The 12,661-nt window shown below is 38.3% G+C and overlaps 1 protein-coding gene across 8 annotated transcripts in view; it reads left to right on the forward strand.

Annotated features, from left to right (window-relative positions):
* Positions 1–11,779, forward strand: part of XPNPEP3 (X-prolyl aminopeptidase 3) — a 170,699-nt gene extending 158,920 nt beyond the window's left edge. For 3 of the 8 annotated variants that reach the window (XM_077168945.1, XM_077168948.1, XM_077168947.1), the window contains one exon: positions 59–11,778. In XM_077168945.1, coding sequence (XP_077025060.1) covers positions 59–225 — 167 coding nt within the window. In that variant the 3' untranslated portion in view covers positions 226–11,778. Of the gene's footprint in view, positions 1–58 lie in introns of all 8 variants that reach the window. The other 5 variants (XM_077168950.1, XM_077168949.1, XM_077168951.1 and 2 more) reach the window with 3 other exon arrangements.
* Positions 11,780–12,661: the final 882 nt, after the last annotated feature.

Raw genomic sequence — 12,661 nt, forward strand, 5'->3', positions numbered from 1 at the left:
TCCAAATCACTCATCTACTGTCATTGATGAGCAATATGTCTCTTTTTCTGCTTCTCAGGCATTTATATTCCAGAGGATGACAGGGATGCCCCAGAGAAGTTTCGTGGTCTTGGTGTACGAATTGAGGATGATGTAGTGGTAACTCAGGACTCACCTCTCATCCTTTCTTCAGATTGTCCCAAAGAAATAAGTGACATTGAACGGATCTGCAGCAAGATCTCTTGACCTTCATTGCAGCCCACATGCATCTCAGGTTCCTAAAGAGGGGTATATGTTGGCATCCATGCACATGTGCTTTCTGAGTACACATTTATACATGTCTTCTTTTTGGCAATGCAGTGGCTGTTTGGATGTATGTAATTGTGTATGTTTTGTTTTTTGTTTTGTTTTAAGTAGATAGAATTTTGGAAAATTGCCTTTTTAAATGTATGTTGTTGTAGTTTTAATAACGTTAATTGTGTAGAATTAATGACCTGGGCAAGTTTAATTTTTAAATGTAAAGAAAACTCTTGGTTACATATGTCCATGCATTCTAATTAACATATTTAAGGGTGCAGATCTTCCCTCTCTCTAAGTCCCTCTGTCTTACACTTTGCTGCCATCCACCTAATATCGTAAGATCTTTGTGTTATGCTTATATTTTAAGCTAAGTATCAGGGTTTTTGCCTACCTTAAAAGCTACCCATCAGTGGGTATGGGCAACTAATGCACCTGCCAAAACTCCTTCTACCTATTGCAGATCATTTATGTCTACTGGAACCACAGAAGCCCTCATGAGCACTAATGTCCTGCAGTCCTACCATTCAGCCACAGTCCAGATTCCAGCAACTCTAACTATCAAAAAAAAACTGTTTTGAGCCTTTCTTGCCATTTGGTTGTCTTGGGCCTAGAACGTGTTTAAATTCTAAACAGATCCTGATGGGGTAGGAAAAGGAAGAGGAAGAGGAAGCAAAATGTATTTTGCATCCACTAGAGATCCAGACCTCTATCTGTTTTTTCTCAATTTAAAGATGACTCCTTTCCCAGACAGCCGTTCTTTATAGGTTTTTAACACACTGACTCTCATAGGACACCTTTGATGCTGCACTGGCCAAGGGGTATATCCTCGAATTAGCCTTTCAAGTCAGAGTAGTGGTATCAAGATTTCAGAGGGATACCCCTCTTTGTCAATCTTGTGATTTCCTCTGGCACAGATTAAAAACAAAATATGGAATCCACCAAATAATTGTGAATATCCTGTAATCCTTTTTCTGTCTCTGGTTTTAGTGCTGAAAGGGCAGTGGCAGGGAGTCATATTTCCCAAAAACAGTATTAGATGCATTTATACAACAACTCACTCTAGAAGGTGAACATGGCTAGATTAACTTTCAGCTGATTTCTTCAGGGGCTTCTGTCATAGAGGGAAGCTTTAAGAACCAGTGTGTTTACTTCCTGTAAACCTGAGCATGAGCTAAAGACTTACAAAACATGTCGATTGATAGGGAATAATTTTGTTGTTTGTTTTTTTGTTTAATATTTGTATTCGGAAAGGACAAGCTAAGGGATTAGCACTCCCTCCTGTTCTAGAAGTTTGCCCACCTTATCAGGAAAACTCAAGATATAGAGCCAAAAGCAGATAGAAAATGATTTAATCAAGAGATAAAGTTAATGTTATAAACCAAAGTGATACAATTGGTATCCTGACAGTGTTCATCCGTGAATGCTTGGCTTTCATAACCTTATCTAAGGAGCTGTGGGAATGGACGCTGCACAACTGGAGTTATCATCCCCTGTACCTTTGCTGTCCATCTCCCACTAGCTTCTCAGTCCCGTGCTAACTTGCTAAAAGAAGAAGAATGGAAACAAATTCTCACACTTGTACCCTCACTCCCTGGGCCTCTCTGACCCCAACAACCCTTTTCTTGGTTTGAGTTTCCTTTGTTCTTTACAATCCCAGAAGTCAGCAATTTCTTTTTCTTTCTATAAATCATTTTCTGTGGTCCTCAACTTTCTAGCCAAATACCTAAGTAGCTTTTACATATAGACATGAAATAGATTTCTTCTGGTTAGGGATATAAGATTCCAGTCAAGGAATCTTATATGACTGTGGCTCAGTGGCAGAATTCTTGCCTGCCGTGCTGAAGACCCGGGTTCAATTCCTAGTTTATGCTCATGTAAAAAAAGAAAAGAAAAAGATAAAAGGTTCCAGTCAAGTTCTGCAGAAGTTGCTGGTAGTAGTTACAGTAGCTATAGTGGAAATCTTTGGTTGATTTTTAGTCACTGACTTAGGTATGAGTCCCAGTTTAAGTGTTTGAATCAGACTATCTGAACGTTTAAGAGATAACACGATGACCATTTCATAACACTGTTTTGGGGGCTGCCTGATTATACTCATGATTTGTTCAGTAGATAATTATGCACAGTTGGAATTTCATTCATTCCTGGCAAATCCACAGTCCTACCCCACATTTTACACAAGTCTAAGTGTAAAAAATATTCCATATATATACACCTGGCTCTTCTAATGAATACCTTAATAAATTTTAAAAAATCTTCAAATATTACCTCTAGAATCTTTTCCCCTTAAACTAGGGTTGAAAAGATGTGGTTAGGTCATGTCACCAAAATGGAGGAAATATATCTATATAGCCTCTGCTCTATGTGTTTACACATTTATTTCAGGAACTGATATTTTTCCCCACACTCTGGAAACTGGGACTATTTTTTATTTGAAACACAGCAGTAGAAATACAAGAGTAAGTACTCTCCTCTACCCATAGGCACAATTAGGAAGATGCTTTTAATGGTGATTTAAAGTCCTCTATATGCATCCTTCTTTAGAATATTATTTTCTCATTAATTTTTATAAAGTCAAAAAGGGAAACCCTCACTCACCATGGACATTCTGTTTTAATTGAGATTAAGGTCCATGAAACTAGTTAAATCCCCATATAAAGACATTGTAATTCAAATAGAAAAATTGAACTTTGTATTTTTCCAAATCTACGTAACCACACTCTCTTTGGCCTTTGTGATAATATAAAAATTGCAGATATGAAGCATGAGTACTGCCTCTCATCTCTCTTGTGCCCATGTCAGAAATTCCACCCAGTTAAAACATAGGGAGCTATTCTCCCAATCCAGCTATGACCTCAGATTCCTTTTTTTAGGGGGGTGGGGGCATGGTCCAGGAATCGAACCCAGGTCTTCCACGTGGAAGGCAAGCATTCCTCCACAGAACCACCCATACACCCAGATTCCTTTATAACACAGTTCGTTTCTGAGTTGGAATTTGAGTTAAAACCCATCTGCCATCCCTCACCTAGTATATGATAGATGATAATATAATTTATTTGTGCGTGTTTGTTAGAAGCTAAGTAATGGTGGTAGCATAATGGACCCTGCTTGAATGGGGTTTTGAGGGGGTGGATAATTCTTGTTTATTTTAGTTTCCTGAGATTGGATCTGTATCTTCTAACTTAAAGTGAATAGAGTATGTGCCTAGACTAATTTCTTTAGGCTGAAGTGTTTAATGCTCTTAGAGTAATTTAAAGGTGAGTACATCATTAAACCCTAACATCAGAGCAGAATTCCGTTGCCTTGAAACACCTGACTTCTTCTAGCTGCTCATCTTATCTCTGTTTATAACTGAGGAGCCTTGGTTACAGCCATATTATTCAGATCAAGGTTCCAACTAAAATCAAGGTCTTTTGAGGTGTGTTTCATAAAGACCTTAGAAAGCTGCAATCTTTGCTAGCATTTCTAAATGGTTTATGATATGTGCAATTATGTAGGTTCATTTTTTGACAAAATGCTGTTACTTTTTAAGGCTTTACCCAGTGAGAATAGATAGGTCATTCCCCAGCAAGGGAAAGCATTTATTACTGTTATTTTTTAAATAAACTATATAACAATATACGTGTGTGTGTGTATGTATGTATGTTTTAGAATCATTAGTAAACTTGAAATGATCTTATCAGTTGTAGCAAGAAAAAAAATGATGGACTTAATATAAACACAGCCTGTTAAAAGGTTGACCCCCCACAAAACTGACCCATAGGTGTCTAGCTATCCCCTGCACATTATAGCCATGGGATTTCATAAAGGCTGGGGAAATAGGATCAATTTGCAAAATTATATGAATATGTTGACTTTTTCATTAAGCCATATAAAGGATCATAAATGTAGCCATTTTTCCCTATTAGAAATCCTCTTTAAAGTCTGAGGTTCTCTCTAGGGCAATTTTTCACATCCCAGCACATGTGAAAAAATAGTTTTTGTATGGCACAATTGGAATAAACTTGAGAGGATTTAAGGATATGTACATGAGACTTAGAGAAAAAAATGCATAACATGCCATCTTTGTATAATTACAATAAGAAAAGGAAAATGTACATAATTTTAGAGAAATTTTAAATTTCTGTGACACTTAAGTTTAAATGTTAATGAAAGAAGGGAGCTTCCTTCTGGGAGAATCGATTTTTTAATATCAAATTGAAACTTGTACAGCAATTCCTAATCCAGACTTTTTAGTAATGGAGTCCTGAAATTCTTAAGGACTATATACAAGAAACAAGTTTGCACAAGTGAGTGATCAGTCACCTGTAAATATGATAAACAAAATGTGATATATCCATACATTGAATATTATTTAGCCATATAATGGAATGAATTATTATTAATGTGTGCTACAGCATAGTTGAAAGGTGAACCTTGAAAACATTATGCTAGATGAAAGATACCAGACACAAAGAGGCCACATGTATGATTCCACTTATATGAAATGCTCAGAATAGGCAATTCCATACAGATAGAAGGTGGATTACTGGTTGTCAGAATCTGTGGGTAGAGAGAAATGGAGAGTGACTACTAATGGAAATGGGCTTTTGGAGGTTGATGAAAATGTTTGAAATTATATTGTAATGGTTGCACAATTCTGTGAATATACCAAAAAACCCTGAATTGGACACCTAAAGGATGAATTTTATGGTATGTGAATGATATCATTAAAAATTAATTGAGGCAGTGCGACGGTGGCTCAACGGGCAGAATTCTCACCTGCCATGCCAGAGACCCAGGTTCAATTCCTGGTGCCTGCCCATGCAAAAAAATTGAAAATTTTACAATTGAAGTTAAAATAAATTTTAAAAAATCTAACAGTCTTTCACTAACGAGTGTAATGTATCATTTCTTATAATGCCAATGAATTTCTAATTCAACTGAAATCTTTTATACCAAATATTTCAAAATAACTAAGCTATGTATTGTTAAAACAGTCACACTGGGGCGGGCCACCTGCCATGCCAGAGACCTGGGTTTGATTCCTGGTGTCTGCCCAAGTAAAAAAAAAAAAAAAGTCCCACTGTCGATAGCTTGAATTCCATTTAGAGGGCACATCATTGACAAAGGTCAGAAAGCAGAGAACTAGGTTGTCTGGCTGCACCAGCACAGAGCCTTGGCCCAGTGCTCCTGCCCCCACAACACCCACAGCCCAGCAGTACTTTAGTTATCTAGAATGCCAACTGCTCTAGCATCCTCATGGCTTCCTTGTCTTTGATGAGCAACAGTGCATTCTACAATTGCTGCTGAAGTAGATGACCAGATGGTAGGGTCCCTCCTTGGCCATGTTCCCCAGAGTCCAGGGCTCCTTGTGATTCCTGACAGGTATGGAAGGTTCTGGCTGCTCTAGGTTCCATCGAAAGGGCCTTTCTGAGGACCAAGGGGATCAAACCTCCCAGTACACCAATTTCAAGGCACACCAGTTAGATATTTAGTTTAGGATCATAGATCTAGAATTACATTGCCTAGAATTTACCCTGGACATAAAAATCTGAAAGTATGTAAATATTAATCTAAATTTCTACCAGTTTTTAAACCCCAGTGGTTCTGGGTAGTTTCTGTTAAATACGTTCTTTTCCTAGGAAAAACAAAATATGGTGGAAGCCCATGTGATTTGTCAAATTTTTAAATAAAAATACTCATCTTGAAAAATGTTATCAAGTATTTCATTGGTCAGTGTTCAGTTATTCTCCTCTGCATTTTATGGAGATTAGGGTCTCTAATAACTATAACCAACCCTTCATTGGTTGTAAATGTGGGCAGTGGAGTCTGTTATACTTGAGTGATTCTGCTTACAATAGGGGTCACTATGCATAGTAAATTGCAATTGCTATTTTATAAAGTGATGATAACATGCACCGACCACTAGTAGAAGCCTGAAAGAGTATGCGCTTGTCAAAAAAAAAAAAGTTTTCATTTACTAAATGGTCAGCATGTTTTTACACAAAGTTCAAGATAAACATAACTCAATTAGACCCATTTTAGTCCTCCTTGCTTTCCACAATCTGCATTTTAAAAACAACTATATTAGTATGTGGATAATAGGAAGAGGAGGGTTAAAGGCAGGTTGAGGCTGGAAGTATATAAGTAATTAAAATGAAAATTAATAAAATGCTAAATAGTTTCACCAAATAACAGGAGTTAGTAAAAACTCATGGTCCCCCATGATAATTATGTCACAAGTATCATTTACATTTCTGGGTGCCTATTTTTAAAAGATGTGTTCAGGTGAATGTTACCAGGAAATAGTGGTATAAAAAAAATGGTTGAAAGAGCAGAGGCTATTTCAATGGAGAAGAGAAAAGTAAGGGAAAGCATGATGTCTGGCTCCAAATATTTGAAAGCCTGTCATGTGCAACATTTTACTTTATGTAGCTCTATTAGGTAGAACCAATACAGGTAGGTGGAAGTAGCACTCTCATAGAATCAGAATTTTAGAGGTAGAAGGGTGGTTAATGATTTTGTCCGCCTCCTTACAGATGAGTCTACAAAGATGGAGTAACTTGCCCAAGATCATGCAGCTGGTTAGTGTAGTCAGTTTGCAAACAGCTTTCCTAGCTCCAATATCAGGGTGCTTTTCATGATAGCAGGCTGATTCCCACAGTCTACTCCATATTGTTTCCACTCACTTCCAAGATTTTAGCCCCTTTATCCACCTTAAGATGTGCTATATATGTTCCCCTCTGTTTTCAAAGTGACTTCCCTTACCTTTACTCCCTTAGAGGTCTACAGGGCTGCTTCAATTCCTCTGTCTCAATGAATCAACCCTATTCTGCCTGTGCTCTCAATAATGTTTATCTTTCCTGCCCCCAAAGACCATTTCCTCAGCCTAATTTGCAAACAGATTTCACTTGCTATGGTGGTTTAGAACTATGTGCTCTAGAAAAACTTGTTTCTAATCCATTTCTATGGGTGTGAACCCTTGTCAATAGGACCTATTGATGAGGTTACCTCAGTTAAAGTGTGGCCAAACTGAATTAGGATGTGTCTTAATCCTATTACTGAAGGCATTATAGGGAAAGCCACAGAGAGAGTCTCAAGGAGCTGCCAGAAGCTGAAAGTCAATGGAACTTGGAAGAAAAGGAGAATCAGGAGAGGTTGCCATGTGCATTGCCATGTGACAAAAAAGCAAGGACCGAAGATCACCAGCAGCCAGCCCCAGAACACCACAGTCTTATGAGAGAAAGCATCACCTTGCTGACAACTTGATTTTGAACTTCTAGCTTTCAAACTGGAAGCCAGTAAGTTCCTGTTGTTTAAGATAACCCATTGCACAGTATTTGCTTTACCAACCAGAAAACTGAAACATTTAATTTCTCTACCCTCAATACTATTTTTTTCTTTATTAAAAAAAAAATTGTGGTTTTACAGAACAACACCCATGCATGAAATCCAGATATTCTCATACAATACCCCACCACCTACACCTTGCATTAGTGTGGAAAATTGGTTAAAAATTGATGGATGAAGAAATGATCATGATGATGAATATGCAACTATGTGATGATATTGTGAATTACTGATTATATAGGTAGAACGGAATGATCAAAAGAGGAATGTTTGCATTTGTTATGTGTTTTTTGGTATTTAAAAAAATAAAATTAAAAAATTTTTAAATAAATAAATTGATAGATGGCATGTTTTTATAATTGTATTATTAATTAAAGTCCATGGATTTATTTAGAGTATGCTGTTTGTGTATTGTAATTCCATGGATATTTTTTAAATTTTTATTCTGTTAACATGTACACTATCTAACATTTCCCCTTTTAATCACATTCAGATATATCTTGCAGTACTCTTAATTGTATTCACAATTTGTGCTACCATCACCACCATCCATTATCAAAACATTTCCATCATTCCAAATTGGAACTCTGTACAATTTAACTTCCCATTCCCTGTCCCCACTCCATCCCTTGGTAACCTACATTCTAGATTCTGACTTTATGAATTTGCTTATTCTAATAGTTTCAAATTAGTGACGTCATACAATATTTGTCCTTTTCTGTCTAGGCTATTTCACTCAATACGATGTCTCTAAGGTTCATCGATGTTGTCACATATGTAAGGACTTCATTCCTTCTTATGGCTGAATGACACTCCATTGTGTGTGTGTGTGTGTGTGTGTGTGTGTGTGTGTGTGTGTGTGTATATATATATATATACCATATTTTATTTATTCATGCATTAGTTGGTAGACACTCAGGTTGCTTCCATCTTATGGCAACTGTGAGTAATGCTGCTATGAATACTGGTATGCAAATAATCTGAGTTCCTCCTTTCAATTCGTTTGCATATATACTGAGTACTGGGATTACCAAGTCATGTGGTAGTTCTGTCCTTAGCTTACTGAGGAACTGCCAAACTATCTTCCACAGCAGCTGCACCATTGTACATTGCTGCCTGCAATGAATGAGTGTTCCTATTTCTCCACATCCTCTCAAACATTTATTTCCCCTTTTTTTGAATAGCAGCCATTCTGGTGGGTGTGAAATGGTATCTCATGGTTTTGATTTGCATTTCCCTAATGGCTAATGATATTGAGCATCTTTTCATGTGCTTTCTAGGCATTAGTAAATCTTCTTTGGAAACCTATTGAAGTCTTTTGTCCATTTTTTAAATTGGGTTGTCTTTTTGTTGTTAAGTTGAAGGATTTCTTTATATATTCTGGGTATAAAATCTTTATCAGATATGTGGTTTTAAAGTATTTTCTCCCATTTTGTAGGTTGTTGTTTTACTTTCATGATAAAGTCCGTTAAGGTGGTAAGGCATGCAACTAGGTGAATGAACCTTGAGGACAGTATGTTGAATGAAATTTTAGAAAACACAAGACAAATATTACCATGCCTCACTCATATGGACCAACCGTAATAAACAAATTCAGAGAATTGAAGTCGAGAGCATGGGTTATCAAGTTGGGGCCTATTGTAAGGGGTCCTAGATTTTACGCTCTTACAGCAGTCACATCTATTCTTGAATTGTAACTGTTATTTCTAAATTCTGAGATACTGAGCTATCTGAGCATAACCTGGTCATTCCCTAAAACTTCAGGTATGTATGTGACACCTGAGACTCTGAGTTAGTGCACTGAAGCAATGAAAATCTGGATTACCCCATACAGCAACTGTTCAAAAAGTTGAAAAAGTGGTCAGACTTCTATTAGAGATATGGATGAAGCTGATCCGGATAAGACTAAGGTAAATCAGAATACAGGGTAAAGGAAGATATGGTCCATGTTTTAAAACTCAAAATTTTGTGAAACCAAAGAAAGAGATGTTTATTTGGAGCAAAATTTCTATTTGGGGTAGCACATTATCTAATTTGACTTGTATGGTCCGTTTATTTGAATGCAATAATTACATAATATATTTATTAGGGCGTGAGATCTTTGGTTTGTATAGTTTAGTGTGGTGCCCTGATATATCCCAGAGTAATTTGGGCATAGAAAAAAAAAAAAAAATACTTGCTAAGTCTCCTTTGGGGGGCTGGAAAGAAAGGAGGAAATGTTAAATTTCCCCATCTGGGGAATTCCTGATATTCTCAAAAGCAGTGGGGACAAACAATTCTATAGACTGAGCCTTCAATCTTGGGTTTCGCCCCTATGAAACTTATTCCTGTAAAGAAGAAGCTAAGCCTACTTATAATTATTCCTAAGAGTCACCCTATGAGAACCTCTTTTGTTTCTCAAATGTGGCCCCTCTTGCTAAAGCCAACTTGGCAAATGAACTCTCTGCCCTCCCCTCTACATGGGACATGACTCCCAGGAGTGTAAAATCTCTCTGGCAACATGGGACAGGACTCCTGGGATGACCCAGGACCCAGCATCATGGGATTGCAAAAGCCTTCTTGACCAAAAGCAATTAGAGAGAAATGAGACAAAGTTTCAGTGGCTGAGAGTTCTCAAACAGACTCAAGAGGTTATCTGGAAGGTTATTCCTACACATTACATAGATATCCCTTTTTAGTTTGTGGTGTATTGGAGTGTCTAGAGGGAAGTACCTGCTACTGTTGATTATATTCCAGTAGCCTCGATTCTTGAAGACGATTGTGTAACTATATAGCTTTCACAATGTGAACTTGTGATTATGAAACCTTTATGTCTGATCCTCCTTTTACCCAGGGTATGGACAGATGAGTAAAAAAATAAGGATAATAAGTAATTGGGGAAGGTGGATAAAGGGTAAAAAAAAAAATATTTATAGATTAAAATACTATTGGTCAATAAGAGGGAGTGGTAAACAGTATGAATGTGTGAGTTTTTTTCTTTTTCCTTTTTATTTCTTTTACTGGAGTGTTGCAAATGTCCTAAAAATGATCATGGTGATGAATACTCAACTATGTAATGATGTTGTGAGCCATTGATTGTATACTTTGGGTGGACTGTATGTATGTGAAGATATCTCAATAAAAACATTTTTTTTAAAGTACTTTGTAACCAAATCAAATCAATAGGCTGAGCCCTTGATCTTGGGGTTTGCCCCTATGAAACTTATTCCTGCAAAGGATAGGCTAAGCGTACTTAAAATTATGCCTACGAGTAACCTCCAGAGAACCTCTTTTGTTTCTCAGATAGGGCCTCTCTCTTTAAGCCAACTTGGCAGGTTGACTTAAACTCACTACCTTCCCCGCTATAAGGAACATGACACCCAGGGGTGTAAATCTCCCTGGCAGTGTGGGACAGAACTGCCAGTAAGAGCCGGGACTCAGCATCATGGGATTCAGAAAGCCTTGAACAAAGTGGGGAAGAGAGAAATTAGAGAAAATACAGTTTCAGTGGCTGAGAGAACTCAGAGTCGAGGGGTTATCCTGGAGGTTATTCTTATCCATTATAGAGATAACCCTTTTTAGTTTATGGTGTATATGGTGAATTCCTTTTTTAGTTATGAAGAGGAGTACCTGAAAGTGTTGAGCTGTGTTCCAATAGCCTTGATTCTTGAAGACAATTGTATAACTATATAGCTTTCACAATGTGACTGTGTGATCGTGGAAACCTTGTGTCTGATGCTCCTTTTATCCAGGGTATGGACAAATGAGTAGAAAAATATGGATTAAGACTGAATGGATAATAGGAGGGATAAGGGGTAAAATGAACTGGGTCGATAGAAATACTAGTAGTCAATGAGAGGGAGTGGTAATGGGTATGGATGTATGAGTGTTTTCTTTAGTTCTTTTTCTAGAGTGATGCAAATGTTCTATAAATGATCATGGTCATGAATACACAACTTTGTGAAAATATTGTGAGCCATTGATGTATACCATGTGTGGACTGATGTATGGGAAGATTTGTCAATAAAAATATCTAAAAAGAAAAAGCCCTTTGAGGTGCAACAGTTATTCATTTTGATGAGGTCCCATTTACCTATTTTTTTCTTTTATTGCTTGTGTTTTGGGTGTAAAGTCTGAGAAAACATTGTCTAACACAAGATCCTGAAGATGCTTCCCTACATTTCCTTACTGGGAGTTTGCTAGCTCTAGTTCTTATATTTAGGATGTTGATCCACTTTGTATATGGTGTGAGGTAGGGGTCCTCCTTTTTGTTTTGCAAATGGAGATCCATTTTTCCCAGCACCCTTTGTTTAAGAGTATTCTTTCTTTCCCAAATGAGAGGTCTTTGCCACCTTTTCAAAAATTAATTGGCCAAAAGAAAAAAATAATAAAAAATAAAAATTAATTGAGCATACCACACCCACCCCAGCCCATACAGTTATGCAACTCTGCCCTGCCCCCCCAGCTCTGTGCATGTGTACATCATTTTTACACATCTGCCCCCCAGACCTGCTCACAGGGACAGCCCCACCACACACTCCCATCCAGGCCACAACTGCCCACAGCCCACATAGGCATAACCCCACCCCACTGCCCCTGACCTCTGCACACATGCACACCAGGGCCCTGCCCCCCAGGCCCACGCATGTGCACATCAACATCCTACCCACTGGGCCCTCACACATCCATGCACACATCAGCATCTTGACTTCTGCACTCCACTGCCCCTGCCCCTGCCCCACATGTGTGCACACCATTGCCCCACCCCCAGCACAAGTGCTCTGCTCCCACATCTGGCAGGTGCTCACGTGCACATCTGTGCTACAAAGCCCCCACCCTGCACATGCATGCACCACACCACAACTGCATCTGTACACTTGTGCAAGGGCACCACCCACCTGACATCACCTGCCCCGACCCATGTCCCACAACCTGTACTCTGCCCCTGCACACTCAGGCATCTGCATCCCAGCCCCCCTGGACCTCTCCCGCTGTACAAGGACACACCAGTGTCCTGCACTTCTTGTGTCCTGACCTCTTTGCCACTGTTCCAGTTTGCTAGCTGCAGGAATGC

Source organism: Tamandua tetradactyla, chromosome 7 (genome assembly GCF_023851605.1).
Source record: "Tamandua tetradactyla isolate mTamTet1 chromosome 7, mTamTet1.pri, whole genome shotgun sequence".
NCBI classification, from domain to species: domain Eukaryota; kingdom Metazoa; phylum Chordata; class Mammalia; order Pilosa; family Myrmecophagidae; genus Tamandua; species Tamandua tetradactyla.